Raw genomic sequence first — 14,516 nt, 5'->3', positions numbered from 1 at the left:
GGGGGAGGGAGAAGGGACGAGGGACCCCGAGGCTCTTTCCTTCCTCCAGCTTTGCATCCGCAGAGCCCCTCGTTGCGCCACTCCTGGCCTGCTCTGCGCATGCGCGGGCGTAGGGTTAGCACCTCAGAACCCCGATTCTCTCCTAATCCCGGCCCGCTCTGGGCATGCGCAAAGACGATATCCCCCGCGCCCAAGGAAATAATCAGCCTAGGGGGGATGGGGGCTCTAGCCCAGGAAGGCCTGTGCAGAGAGAGAGAATAGAGAAAGAGGAAAAAAAAAGACAACCCAAAAATTGAGCGATACCTGCCTCCGCCCACGGATCCCTGTGAAACCGCCTCTGCTTGACTCCAGGCAGCTCTTTAACTGGCCCGGCCCCCACGCTCCGCCGCTACCCAATCATCGAGCGCCGCCTCACCCGCCTGACCAATCGCGTGGCGACCGCTCTCGAACAGCCCAATCGGCGCAGGGCTCGCTTCACAAATTCGAACGAGTAACCCCCCTCACGGAAGAGTGGGCGGGACGTATTTGAAACATCGCAGCGGGCCGGGCAGGGACGGAAATAGCTCCTGAGGTGTAACTGCGCATGCGCCGGGGAGAGGTGGGATTTTTGGGGGGAGGAGAGTTGATTTGTTTTGGGTTTTTTTTAGTTTTGTTGTTTTATATAAAAATTAATGATATTTTATCTTTTCCTCCTAACAAGGAAATATATTATATTTTTATAGAAAAATATAATATGTATTATATAAATAAATATATACAATTGAATATATGTTTTATGTATTTCGCTGTTAAGAGGGGCTTCCGCTTCCGGGTTTCTGCTTCCGGGTGGCGGGTTAGGCGCGCGCTGTCTGTCACCATGGCGAGTAATGCGGCCAACTTGAACGCTGTGCGGGAGACCATGGACGGTGAGTTGGGCGCGGGCGCTCGCTGCGGCGCCAGTTGGATCCGCTCGTATTTGGCGCCCGAAGCGTCGGGAGCTGGGCCGGCCTCAGCAGGGGTTTGCGGCAGCAGGAGGAGCAGCTCTGTTCCTTCCCCCGAGGAAACGAGTGCCGCCCTGGTTTCCCCCCGCGCTCTCCCTCCCCACGCGGCGGGCCTGCAGACTTTCCTCCCGCGCTTGATTTGTGCGAAGGAAACACGAGCACGGGCCACGACGAGAACAGCCCCGCCGTTAGATGCCCAGGAGCAGTTAAGTGTTCAGCGACAGATTTCCAAAACACTGATGGGGTAGGAGGGAAGGGCAGAGGCCAGTAACGAGTTCTCCAAGGGGCCCCTTGGCCCCCGTGTGATCCCATGGAGTGAGCCCGCAGCACTGCCCAGAGGCTGGCGTGGATGAAACAAGCCTATTGGACACCCACGGTGGTGTCCTAGGCGTTGGGTCCTGGAGCAAGGGTTAGCCACTGCTAACGCAAGAGTGGGTATTAGGTAGGTACCAGCTAATTACAAAGCGGGAATGGAAGTGAAGGTCAGAGGGTCATAGCTAGGGATCCTGGTTTTCTCTGATTTAAAAAAGTATAAAATCTAATTTTCAGATTAAAGTAGTAACTCAAAATCCACGTGTTTCTGTGGTTAAAATGAAAAGCCACTAATATATAGATATGTATCTGTAGCTTGACCAAATCCAGTAGATATTAGTGGCGCTTCATTTTAATCGTGGAAAAATGTGGATTTTGGGTTACTTTTTTCTTAAACTGAAAATTGAGAATTTTTTCTATCGGAGAAAACCAGGATCTCTGTTCACAACAAATGCACCAAGAGGGGGCTGTGAGCACTGGACAGTGCCCACTGGCCCTTGAACAAGGTGGATGAGAGGCAGGAAGATGACCTCGCAATCACTGGGGGTCCTCTGGGCCAGAACCTCCTTCCTGGTCAGGCAGATGGATGCTGGGTAAGATGGAAGTATGTAATTGACCCAGTAGCTGACAGTTCTTATGAAGTGCTGTGACTCCATCACCAGGAGGCAGGAATGAGCCCACTATATCTGGACCTTTTTCTTCGGGGTCCAAATGGTGAGGGACTTGTGGCTAGGGGCATTTGCCTTTTCTGCTTTCCCTTCTGTAAACCCAAGTGCAGTGGTGCAAAGTCTGCCATGGGCTTGCCTCACTTGGGGTGGTCTGGGGGAAGGGAGGAGGGAAAAGTGCTTAGATTTGCACTTTTGACTTCCTAGGGCCTGGGGAGGCATAATGAGGGGCCACAGTGGAGTAGGGAGTGCAGATTCAGCTGGTTGTTGGATAGCTTTGGTTGAACGAGCAGTGCAAAGGAGCTCAGTGATGAAAATGCCAACACAAGGGGAGACAGGCCAGGGGTAATAGAGTTTGGGAGAAAGAGGTTGATGCAATGAGGAGTTAATGGAGGACTGACCAAACTGGTGTCATGGAACATTTTGTATCCACATCTAATATCACAGTGAACTGGTTCAAAAGGTACCTGGAAAATCAAGCACCACTTTTGACCTGTTCCAGGCAGCCTTATACTGTTATAAGAGGACTGTACATCTGTCTGTCTCAGATTCAAACTACATTTACACTAATCTGAGCATTCCTGGAGTCCAGACCCTGAATTTTTCTGTTCATTGTTCTGTTAAACAATGTAAATAAACTCTTTCCACTGTGTAATCAAGGTAGTGATTTTCTGTAGCTTGATCAAATCAAGTATGCTGGGTGAGCTCAAGATATTGTCTCTTCATAACTATCTTGTTTTTCAGAATCAGGTCCTATTTTGTTTTTTGCAGCGCAACTTTATTGTGCCCATTTCAGTTAGTTACAAGTTGATTTTTTTTCTTTTATTTTTGTGACCAGGCACAAATGGGCAGAATGAGGTTCACCCTTCAGTACCCAGTCTTTGTCTAGAGAGTTCTTCTAATCTCTAGACATAGTGAAATAGTGGGATAATTAGATACAATAATAATGGAACCTGAAGGTACGTTAAAAAAATTCTGAGTAAAAATAGATTTTAGTGTTGCTCTGATGTTGTTTTTTTTTTTTTTCTGTCAGCAGTAAGTTACAGGAAAATGGCTGAAGAATTTTTAGGTTCATCAACTGTGTCCATTAGTAATTTTCACATATGGAAACTGGATAGGCCTGTTGAAAAGACCTTTGTAAACAATAGTTTAGGGAAGAGCTGACAATGGTGGTATAAAATATGAGAGAGAGATTGCTAAATATTCTTTCCTTCAAACTTCTTAATTAGTTTAAGAGTTAAATTTCTTGTTTGAGGGGAATAAGAAGTAACACTTCACATTTACTTGAATGAATGGGTGGCAACAGAAGGTTTCAAACACTAGTTGGGAACATAGGTCTAGAAGGGTTGATCATGTTCCATGCCCTAATATCAAAATTGATGTCATACAGTCACTTTCATAAACTACCCAACCTCCATTTTAAACCTAGTAAGAACTTCATACCCATTACTGCTGTTGGAAGGCTGTTCCAGAGCTATTTAGTTTTAATGGTTGGAGATTTTCCTCTAAATTTCTAACCTAACATTTTATTATACTTCCAGTTTCTATTCATTGGTTCTTGATTCAATGGTTATCTGATTCAACTTCTATTTTAATGTTTTACTGTTCTCAAGAAACCAAAGACACTTAATGAGTAAGAACAAATCGTAAATTGAAGTACCACTTTCTGAGTTGGGTTCCAGTGGCACTGTCAATGTGATTCTGGAAGTCAGAGGATGGACATTACCACCATTCAGCCCTTGCCTGCTCCCTGCACACATCTTTGTCTGCTAGGGAATTCTGGGTTACCACTGGCAACTGAGGTTCATGGCAGAGAGAAAATGGAGGGCAGTGCGGGGAAGGTGAGCAACAGCAGAATTCACCTTCTGGGTTCCCGAGCTGTGACAAGCCATTGGCCTTCTGCCAGAGGTGGATTGTCTGGGCAGCCAGAAGCCTTGAATTGGACACCCTTGTATTAGGATATTGCATAAAAGGTGGACACTGCCTCCTCTGGCTCTGCTTTTTAATTTAAGTAGCTGTCTGCTGTGCTATCTGAATTCAGTGCTATCACATGTATAGGATCCAGGCCTCTCAGAGGACTTGCACACAGGAATACCCAAGTTTGTGAATCTTGACATGCTTAAATTGGAGATAATCACCAGGCTATCCAGTTCTGCCATGTTTGTGACCGTTCTGAGCATTCCTACAAGGATAACCCTAGGTCTCAGAGAACTTTGCTGGCAAAACTTATGACACCTGTAGAATTTCATTCGTGTAAGTGGCTCTTGTGTGCCCCTGACAAATTGTTTTGGGTAACATTGTGAAAGTGCCTAAGTCTGTTTGTCTTTATTTTTTTAAGTTACCTAGACAGTGAAGACCTTAGTTCCGTTGACTTTCAAAGAAAGGCTACAATAGGCCCAGATGTTTAAGGTATTTAGGCACTAAGAGGAATTTTCAAACGTGCCTATCATTCTAACTCCCAGTAATTTCAGTCATGAACACTAGAGTGGTTTTAAATAAGGTTCCTGAATTATTTATCAACTTTTCAGAATTTATCCTTTGCCTTGCTTCAGTTCTTTAAGTGAAAGATGAGGTGAATAGTACTGGATTTGCTCAAATCCAAGACAAGGTTTTTTTGGGGGGTTTTCTGATTTTAGCATTGGGGTGGTAGGGAGCTGTTGTTAGCAGGCAGCTGCTGTGGCTCTGACCCAGAGTCAGTGTCAGAGCTGCTACGTCTACCCGCCCCTTCCCCATCACTGCCAGTTACCTTCCATTTCCATCCCCACTCTAGCCTGGGGCATGGAGCACATGGTTGAGCCTGGTCATGCAGCAGAGCTGTGCACTCTGTGCACCATGTGTAGCAGCTCTGTGTTTACAGCAGTGAATCTCAACCTTTTTAGCCTCAAGCCACCCCTCCATAATCTTTGAGAATTGTGTTACCCCAGTAGAGTCACTGAGCTATACTCTACATGCCTTGATGTTAAAAAGGTTAAGAAGCACTGGTCTACCTGGTGCCAGGTAAGAACAGAGGGCAGGACCTTACTCTGCCTTGCTGTTTCCACTGTCTGCTCCTTTTCCATTCCTGATTTGTCCCTAAGGGGATAAGGGCATTCCCAACTGCTAAGGCTTCTCCTTCAGGGTCTTTCATATTGATAACTGGGGCAGCTGGCATAGGAGCTACCAGGGGGTGGAGGGAAGAGCAGGGGAGGGCAACTGCAACAGCAGTCTCCAGAGGAGACCCAGGTGCCTGTCTAGCTGGGAGCAGGCAAGGGACCCCTGGCTAGAGGAAGAAAGCTTTTACTTCGTAATATGGGCTGGATGGTACAACACTCTTAATGTATAAAAACAAACTTACGTTTTTTTTTAATAATTGTAGTTTTATTCGAGATTTCAAGAATATTAAACACTGGCTTGGATATGGAAACCTTGTCTATTTGTGTGCGGCTTTGTGAACAAGGGATAAACCCAGAGGCCTTATCCTCTGTTATCAAAGAATTACGTAAAGCTACAGAAGCGCTGAAGGTAAGCCATCTTTAAAAACAAACTCCATATGTTTTTCATTTAAAAAAAAAAAAAAGTTACAAGTAATTAGAAGTTCATGTAAAAAATTGTGTACATTCTCATAAAAATTAAAAATCCAAGGAAACAAATTTTGTTGGCTGTACTTAAACAGCTGTAACTAGTAAGGATTTTTGTCAGTAGGATAAGAATTACCGTTTACTGGGTCAGACCATAGATCTTTCTTGCCCAGTATCCTATGTCACACAGAGGCAGAGAGTAGATGCTGAAAGGGAGAGTGAAGTGGGTATGGCCAGGGTTTTCTCCACTGTTTTCTCTCACTTGCAACCTCCAGTATTTAGGATTTAGGTCAGGAACTTCTGATTCAGAGGCTGTATCCCCCAACTCCACTGCTAATAGCTACTGATGATAGCGAATAGCTAATAGCTATTCTTCCAAGAGTTTGTCCAATCCCTTTCTGAATCTCTAAACTGTCATCATCCACAATATCTGGTGGCAACAAGTTCTACACTTTAATTGCATGCAAAGTAAAAAAGTTTCCTTTTGTTGATTTTTAACTTACTACCTGCTAGTTTCATTTATGACCCCTAGTTCTTGCATTGTGAGAGAGAGTGAATAATAAATCCCTATTTACTTTCTCTTCACCATTTAGTATTGTAAGCCTCATTATGTCTTTCCCCCCAAGCGTCTCTCTTCAAAATGAATAGGCACAGCCCCTTTAGTCTCTCCTCATATGGAAGGCTTTCCTTAGCACTAATCATCCTTGTTGTCCTTGTCTGTATCTTCTCTAGTTCTTCTATTTCATCTTTGAGGTGTGGGAACCAGAACTGAGCACTATATACAAGGTGTGGATGCTCCATGGATTTATAAAGTGACATGTTGATACTTTCTGTTTTGTATACAGTTCCTGTCTTAATGTCAAACAATGTTAGGTATTATTTTGATGGCTGCTGAGCACTGAGCTGATGTTTTTAGTGAACTGTCCACAGTGACTCCCAGATCTCTTTTCTGTGTGGTAACAGCTAATGTTGAGCCCACTGTAATATAGATATGTCTGGGTTATTTTTGTCCATGTGCATCATTTTACATTTATCTACTTTGAATTTCATCTGCTATTTAGTTACCTATTCACTCAGTAGTGCCAGATCCTTCTGTAGTTCCTCACAAGCTGCTTTGGTCTTTACCACTTAGAATAATTTTGTGTCATGTGTAAATTTGGCGACCTCACTACTTCAGCTCTATATCTAGGTTAGTTACTCTTAATTGAGGAAGAACTTACTTTTTAAGTAATATTATACAAAGTTCATTTAAAAATCTAAGAAAAGGCTATAATTTTTATAATGTTCTTTTACACTGTCTATGATCCTTTTTCATATGAAACTATCCTAAAACCAAAGTATATTTTAGATCAGAACTGTTCAACCTCTAAGCAGCTCAGGACCACACTAGTGTGAGCCAACTCGTTGGTGGCATCCCCACCACCACCAGTGCACTGTGTGTGGGTGGCCCTCACCCCAGCTCCCTTGCTGCACCACACTGCAGCTCCCACAGCACCATAGGCTGCGCCACACCACCCCCCGGGACAGAAAAAGAAAACAAAAGCTGAGTGAGGCAAGGGGAACCTGGAGCCCATGGCCAAAGTTGTAGGACTAGCTGTGGCCGAATAGGCCCAGGGACTGCCAGTTGGACAACCCTCCTTTATATGGTCAGCAAAAACATTATTTTAAAGAGACTATACAGTGAATATTCTAAATAGTTTAACTATCCTATTTGAGCTTCAGAGCCATTTTGTAAGAGCAGAAAATATTATGTGATTGAATCCACTGTACATGTAGGTTATTTATTTGGAAGGACAATTTCAATACAAAACCCAAATATAATCTTGGCAAAATGTTTGCTTTGCACCTTCATGTGGTCAGAGATTTTCCTTTTGTTTTTTTTTTTAACTGCATCATGAATCCACTGTCCCAAATTTGTGTAAATGAAACTTTGGACTTTGGTATTAAACTGTAACAAAGCAGAAAAGCATACTTTCTATGTATTTCATCAAATGTGGAAGAGAGCAGGTGTGCATAATTGTACACAAACTGTTCTGTTCTTTCTTTATATATGACAAGAGGGTGTGATCTTGTCACTCTGAGCCATAAGTACTGTATGTACTCAAATCCAAGATGAAGGTGTTTTTTTGCCAATCACCAGTGGTGGGGAGGGGAAAGCAAGGAAAGATGGTAGCGCAGCCTCTGACTTGAGGCCAAGCTGGAGCTGCGTTGCAGCGAAGAGGAGGTATGCATGGGGGAGACTGCACAGCTTTCTCCTGTTCTCCTAGTTGTTTAGAATTCAGCTCTGGCTCCGACCCTTATGGGCCTGACCTGCCTAGACCTAGAGCTGCCACTGCTGCTTCTCCCTGGCCAGGCAAGGACCATTGCTGCTGCTGACAGCCCCACAGCCAGAGGTAAGGAATTGGGGATGTTATGTGCCCAAGGCACAAAAGGATTGCTAAAGCATAATCAACCCATAGTGAACACGGAATACACCTCGCATCATTCAATTGAACTAAAATCTAACTTTATTAACATACTAAGTGTATTAATAGTTTCTACATAGAGAAAAAAACACTTAGTTGAATTGTCTCACCTAATCCCAGGTGTTACTTGACTTCACAGAAAAGGTGGCCAATCAGTTCCTGAAAGTAGAGGTGGTCGTATATTAGGGCTGTGCAAAATTTCAGCAGCTATTTCATTTCGGAGGTGTTTTGGCTCACGAAAACACCCAATCCAAAATGAAACTGAAGGCTCCAAAACATCTTTGAAACTAAATGAAACCTTCTGAAACGTGTCAGAAATGTTTTGGAGGCGCCCCCTGGAAATTGTCCGGCACAGCCCCGCAGCCCTCCTTTTAAAGTGCCAGAAGGCTGGGGTGGGGGATGGGGCTGAGCAGGGCAGCCACGAGGGCTTCTCCTGTGGCTCCCCACACCAGGGCAGAGGCAGGCACAACCAGAGGAGCCTCGGGAGAACCTGCAGCTGTCTGGCTGTGCCTACCTCTCCCCGGCCAATCCAAATATCCGAAACAGCATCGAAATTCCAAAACAGATTCGTCCAAATTGAAGTGGAACAGTGATTCAAAACACCAAAACGAATCACTGTCCTCCGAAACGGCCAAAACCGAAACGAAATATAGCCTTTTCACACAGCTCTTTCATCTATAGGTAATGGCTGTTTTTTCAGTCCAGATGTTGAATGGCGAGACACACACAACTTCCATGTTCCCCCCTTTTATGCTTTTTCTTTAACTTTATTCCTCTGACTCTTCTTTTCCAGGTACTGTGGGTTGGTTTCCCTGTGATCATCATACTGTTCATGTTTTTATCTTGTCAGCATATTTCTTTGTTTCAACATCACATGCACACATCTTAATTTGGGCATTCCCCAGACTCCTGATTTTGTGTGTCCATCAACTCCAGAAACTCCAAGGGCTCTACAGTTGGGCACTGTCCAATTGGTCCCCCCTTATCACCTTTCATTTAACATATCCAGTCACATTGTCCCTCTGATTCAGTTGAGTGTCAGTTAATTTGAACTCATAAAAGGGCCTACATTTCACATGCGTGTGTTGGTGACACTGGAACATAAGCTGTCTGTGAAAGCGAGCTCAAGGATAGCTGATGTGTAGACGCAAGCAAAATGAAAAAAAAAATGTTCAAATAATAATGCAGCTATACAAAAACTTAAGCAGTGGTTAAATAAGGCTGAATATAAAAGAAAAGTTTGAATAAAACTATAATTCACCTCTTAAGCAGGTTCAAGTAAAGCTAAATGTGATAAGCTACCCTAACGGGGAGGGGTGCAAACAGTGTGGGGGCAGGTGGAAGGGGGTCAAGCATGGGGATTGCAAGGGGTGGAGGAAGGGAGGCAGTGGGGATAGTCCTGGATAGGCATGGGAATTGGTACAGACAAGGTTGCAGGGGGCAAAGGTCAGGCAATGGGGGCTTGAGTGGCAAGGGAGGGCAAACAGCAGGGGATCAGAGAGCAAATGGCACATGGGGCAAGCACAGCACAGGCAAGGGAAGCAAGGAGCAGGGGTCTGGCCCTTTGCCCCCCAACCGCTACTTTGGGTGGATGAATTTAAGACTACCCTCCAATAATTAGATTCTGTGCATGGAAGATTATAACACTTATAATTTTCCGTGTATAGACTGACTACTGAGGGTAGGTGGGGGTTTCACCTTAAATATATGGTAGCTTTGGATTCAGGTAAATATGGTATCATGTAACCTAATGTTACCTTTATGTTTAGCCTAACGTGCACAGGTAATAAGTTGAAAATACAGTTCATTGAGAGAGCTTCTCACCTGACCTCACTATGTTAAAATTTGTCAAGTGATTACTAAGTTAATAGGGAATATTGAAAATCAAAAACATTTTGAAAACAAAAGTAATTTATTAAAGAATCATTTGGCAGCATATTAAAATTATATATCAAAAGATTTATGAGCATCTTTAAGCTATCCAAGCACTCTTGACCAAGTAAAAGTAGTTGCAAAAAATGACTATATTTGGTACAGCTAATCTTTATCCCTTGGTACCTATTTTAGTGGTTTCATTATAATAAATAGTGCTTCTCTTTCTAGGCTGCTGAAAATATGACAAGTTGACTTCATGTGTGAATATCTGCTGATGAGAGAAATGTCAAGCTCTAGAGTTAGCAGAGGATTTGAAGACTGGCTGCTGTTCAGAAACACACTAATTTTTTTCTGTATCTGAAGGTTTTGGAACATTCCTGTAATCTTTTTTAAAAGGAAAAGAATGAGATACAAAAATGTAAACATCATGAGGAGTTTAGAAATGGCTATTGATGGGATTATCTCATGGTTCCTCATTACTTACCACTTTCCTTTTTTCTTTTTACTAGTAGTGTTTGGAAATAATACAACTTACACGTGTTCCTTATAAATTGGAGGCTTCATTTTATAAACAGTCAAGTAGTGTACGATCACTGAACGCAGCAGAAAATGTATAGAAACTTCATCTATGTTAATATATTATGTATGACTTGTTAACTTTTCTATTACAAATACTAATGTTGAATGACTTGTGCATTACAGTTTAGATGGTTTATTTTGCACTGGTCTGAAATTTTAAAATATTACTTCATGTGTGCTTTTTAATTAATAAACTGTAATTTAAACATATTCCCAAGTTTCCTGTTAACTATACAACAGTGAAAAATTATTTTCACTTCACTTTCAAAATGAAATTTAATGTACGTAAAGCCAATTATTTGGCATATCACTAATTCATTTTGTCAACTGCATAATTTCTTATTTAAAAATTGTGAATGAGCTGAATTCAGTCACAAAACAGCTATGGAATATATAGTTTTATACTGAGTATTGTATTGATTTCATTGCTGCTTTATTTAATTAGATTCATAATTCCAACCTTGGCAAACCTTTAAAATGTAAATAGTGTTACCTTCATCCTAGTTAGTCTAAGTATACCGGAGTTGCATTTGGAGAAGGCCAAATACCATCTTTAAACATGGTAAGAAGATTGTGCTATACATTTGGAACTATGTACTCCCTTCAAAGTAGAACATTTACTGTTATCACACTGGTTTTACCCTTTATCCCTCTCTTTTTTTTTTCTTTTCTTGTATCTTTGTGTCACCAGTTCTTCTGTCATCAATTCCTGCACCTTTCTCGTTTTATCTGTTAAACTGACCAACTGTGAAACAGTTAGTCCTTATGAAGAAGAATTTAGAGTATTCCCATTGAAATGAGTAGGATGCAGTAGATTATTCTATGGTTTATTGTTTCAAATTGTCTACAGAGTCAGGAAGAAAGCCTTCCAAAAGTACAGCAATGCAGTGTTATTTTTGCAATCTGGAGGCATGGCGGGGGGGAGGGGGAAACTTGATTTCTTGAAAATATGAAAGCTTATATGCTGTACAATCAAAATAAATCATTTAGGTCACATGCATTAAGCAGACTTTTTTTGTTTTTTCAACTGCTGCATAAAAACATGGAAAAAAGGAAAACATGTTTGTTTTAATAGTAATTTGCATAATTTAATGTTTGCTTCCAGTTGCCTGGGTTACATAAACCTTTTGTTTTTTATGTTTTAAATGTATGGAATAAACTATTTTAATATAAGACTTGGGAAATTTAACTTTGCTTATGTGTGTTCGTTATCCTGGAATATTAGTAGTATCAGAGTTAGTTGACATAACAACATCTTTATTTGAATGAGACCTTTGTAATTTAGTTCAGTTCTGACTTGAATATTTTCCCCTAAAAATAGAAATTGTAACTGAAAATATTATTTTCTTTTCTTAAAGAACTTTGGAGTTCCTAAGGTATGTATATTACAAAAGTATGCTTTCAAAATATTACTATAAGAAAATGTCCTTAGTATGTTATTAAACGCTAATGAAAAATGTCAAAATACTGAAAATACAGATAAGAATTCAGGGGGAAAAACACAGTAAATTAACAGTTGTCTGCCTTCCTAACTGTGTAATGTTAAATCAATTTACAGAAGTATGTAAAATAAAAAAAATAAATAATGAAGTTGAAGAACTTGCCTATAATGTTGACATGCCACTTCCTGCCATTTTTCCACTCAGTTTCATAGCCATAGAAGCTGGGGTGGCCAACTTCCCTGAGGACCACCTCATTTTTCTCTCATAGGAAAAAGTGATCAGAGATCATGGCCATCTTTTTCTATGAACAACACCATTTCCTCTTGCAAAAGCTGTAGTGAAACATCAGTCACTGAAGCGAGATTAGTCTGTGGCTCCTTTCTCTTTGGTTAAAAGTACAAAACGACTACTGGTATCTTTCTTTCAGAGCTGCCGAGATACTCAATGCATGGTGTTTTGTGAAAATAATATGAATTATACAGTCACACATTTTCCTTTCTCTCTCACTCACACCCCATGCACTCACCCATGTACAAAGTAGAAATAAGACACAGAGCAGTTTGCTGAGAGCAACAGGAGGAAGAGGAGCCAGGCACCAGATCACGCTCCTGGGAGATAAGTGATCCGGGGTTGTCTGTGTTTGGCTTGCTGAGTGTTGGTTTGGGCTGTGTATTTGAGCGTGTCCTCTGAGCAAAATTTGTTTTTTAATTATTTTTCTGGATTTGATTTTTACACATTTGCCTTTCATTCTTTTTGTATATAAACATTTAATGGAAAGACACTGATGTTTCTGTTTCAAACAGCCCTACCAAACTTCTTATAACAGGATGACGTCTAATGAGCTACTCAGGATGTAGGCATTGACATGTGTAAATTTAACAGGTGAACATAGTTCCTGCAAAAGTTAAATTTGAGAATGGTGCTACCCTATGGCTACACTGTGCAAGCTTTTCACCAAAAAAATAGAACCAGTTCTGATGGAACTGTTAATGTGTGTACAAGATGGGTGCTATCCAGTGGTGTGGCCAGTTATTATTCTGCTTCCTATCAGCCTGGGAATTAAATAACCTCACAGTCCCTCATATAATATCCACCTCATCTTTATATACCTCCAGGTTTACCTATAACATAACAGAAGTTTAATTACTTTGAAGCAATAAATAACAGATTTTAATCATTGTACCCTTGGCATTCTTTTCATAAACAAAACATTTATAAATGCAGTGTAAGAATAATCTTAATTGATAGGAACAATACACATTATTTTCTTCTACAAGTAAAAATACATCATTGTCTGAATGACTCTCATTTATGTGTTCAAAAACCCAATTTGAATGATGGATGGTGCTTAGTGACAATATATTTATACCTTTTCATTTCCAAAGCACTATGTAGATTCTAATAGCTATATCTACAGCCTAGCACAGGTACCAGGTATTCAGACTAGCAGTCTGGTGCCCGGACAACTTACCGGGCATCCTTGAAAGCAGGCGGCGGTGGCATGGCGCCAGAGCTCAGTGGCAGAGCTGTGCGGGGTCAAGGTGGGAGCGGGGGGTGGCACGGGCACACGTGGCTGCCTGGGCAGCGAGACAGACAGCTGCAGAGCAGAGGGCACCTTTCCCGCACATCCTGGGGAGGCTGCAGCTGGGAGGACGAGCCCAGACTGGGGCTCCTGCACATGGCAGCAACTCGCCCTGCCCCACTCTGCTCCGTACCCGGCTGAGCTGCTGGGGTGGGGGGGAGCATCTGGGCTGGGACAGAAGGCTGTTGCTGGCTCTTGTCACTTGATTCCCAGGATGAGCAGCCACTGCGGCATAAGGAAGCGGCGGTAGCAGCAGGCAGAAGTTTCCTTTCCCTGCCAGCTCTGCCATACCTGATTCCTTGCCTGCACCGTGCTTCCCCACCTCTCTCCTTCCCCAGCCACCTGCTAGGGATCTCCCTGCCACCTGATTTACCTGCTGGCACATGCCCCTGTGTCTTCCGGGCAGGCTTGAGAGGTGAGGGGGGGAGGGGGAGATTCACATCCCAAAACCCCCTACTCGTTCTCAGGAGGAATAAAAACAAATAGCCACAGCAGCACTGGAAGTTCTTTACATCATCAGCCCGGCTGGTACTGTCTGCTCGCTACTGTTCCCAAGAAGCAGGGCATGTGGGAGGGAGGCAGCTACACTTTTCCCCCCTGACCAGCTGGTAAAAATCTTTGTAAAAATACTGTCCAGTGTTTGGGTTGTGTTTGCTTCTGTTTCTTTGTGGGGGATTGAGGGTTCAACTTGTTACTACTTGTTAAAGATGTGTTACTAACAAGTTATTAATGCAATAAAAGTAAATCTTGAAGATTATTCTAAAAAATGCCCATATTTTGTAGCTTTGATTAGCTTCCACTCTGGCTGATATCTTTTCCACATTTGATCTGTCGACTTGCATTATGCTTCTTTCATTCATTGAGAGGTAAGTAGAAGCGAAAGTGTTTATTTTACTCAAGTGTTTGGTATTATTTCATTCTTGCTTTTATATTGTTTTTATTTTGGATTTTAAACCACATTTCCAGACCCATTTCATTGTCACTTCCTGCAACTTCATTGGTGTCAAAGGTCACCTGACATCACTTCCTGATGTGATACCGCTTCCTGTGAGGTCTTTG

The 14,516-nt window shown here is 42.2% G+C and overlaps 2 protein-coding genes across 9 annotated transcripts in view; one reads left to right on the top strand and one right to left on the bottom strand.

Annotated features, from left to right (window-relative positions):
- Nucleotides 1-395, bottom strand: part of BORA (bora, aurora kinase A activator) — a 30,540-nt gene extending 30,145 nt beyond the window's left edge. For 2 of the 3 annotated variants that reach the window (XM_006018132.2, XM_025197305.1), the window contains exon 1: nt 304-391. The gene's annotated coding sequence lies outside the window, so the exon portion shown is untranslated. Of the gene's footprint in view, nt 1-303 lie in introns of all 3 variants that reach the window. The other variant, XM_014517164.2, reaches the window with a different exon arrangement.
- A 421-nt stretch (nt 396-816) lies between these two features.
- MZT1 (mitotic spindle organizing protein 1) lies at nt 817-12,032 on the top strand. Of its 6 annotated transcripts, none has more exons than XM_025197336.1 (5): nt 819-905; nt 2,796-2,916; nt 5,313-5,458; nt 6,247-6,300; nt 10,083-12,032. In XM_025197336.1, the coding sequence occupies exons 2-5, from the start codon at nt 2,904-2,906 to the stop codon at nt 10,104-10,106; spliced, it is 237 nt and encodes a 78-aa protein (XP_025053121.1). In that variant the 5' UTR covers nt 819-905; nt 2,796-2,903; the 3' UTR covers nt 10,107-12,032. The 6 variants fall into 6 exon arrangements, with proteins under 6 accessions (XP_025053120.1, XP_006018193.1, XP_014372649.1 ...); XM_025197337.1 differs by lacking the exon at nt 819-905 and adding an exon at nt 912-1,185; XM_025197335.1 differs by lacking the exon at nt 2,796-2,916 and having other exon boundaries at nt 817-905.
- The last annotated feature ends 2,484 nt before the right edge of the window (nt 12,033-14,516 follow it).

Source organism: Alligator sinensis, unplaced genomic scaffold (assembly GCF_000455745.1).
Source record: "Alligator sinensis unplaced genomic scaffold, ASM45574v1 scaffold241_1, whole genome shotgun sequence".
NCBI classification, from domain to species: Eukaryota; Metazoa; Chordata; order Crocodylia; family Alligatoridae; genus Alligator; species Alligator sinensis.
This window is presented reverse-complemented; position numbering and strand designations above follow the sequence as displayed.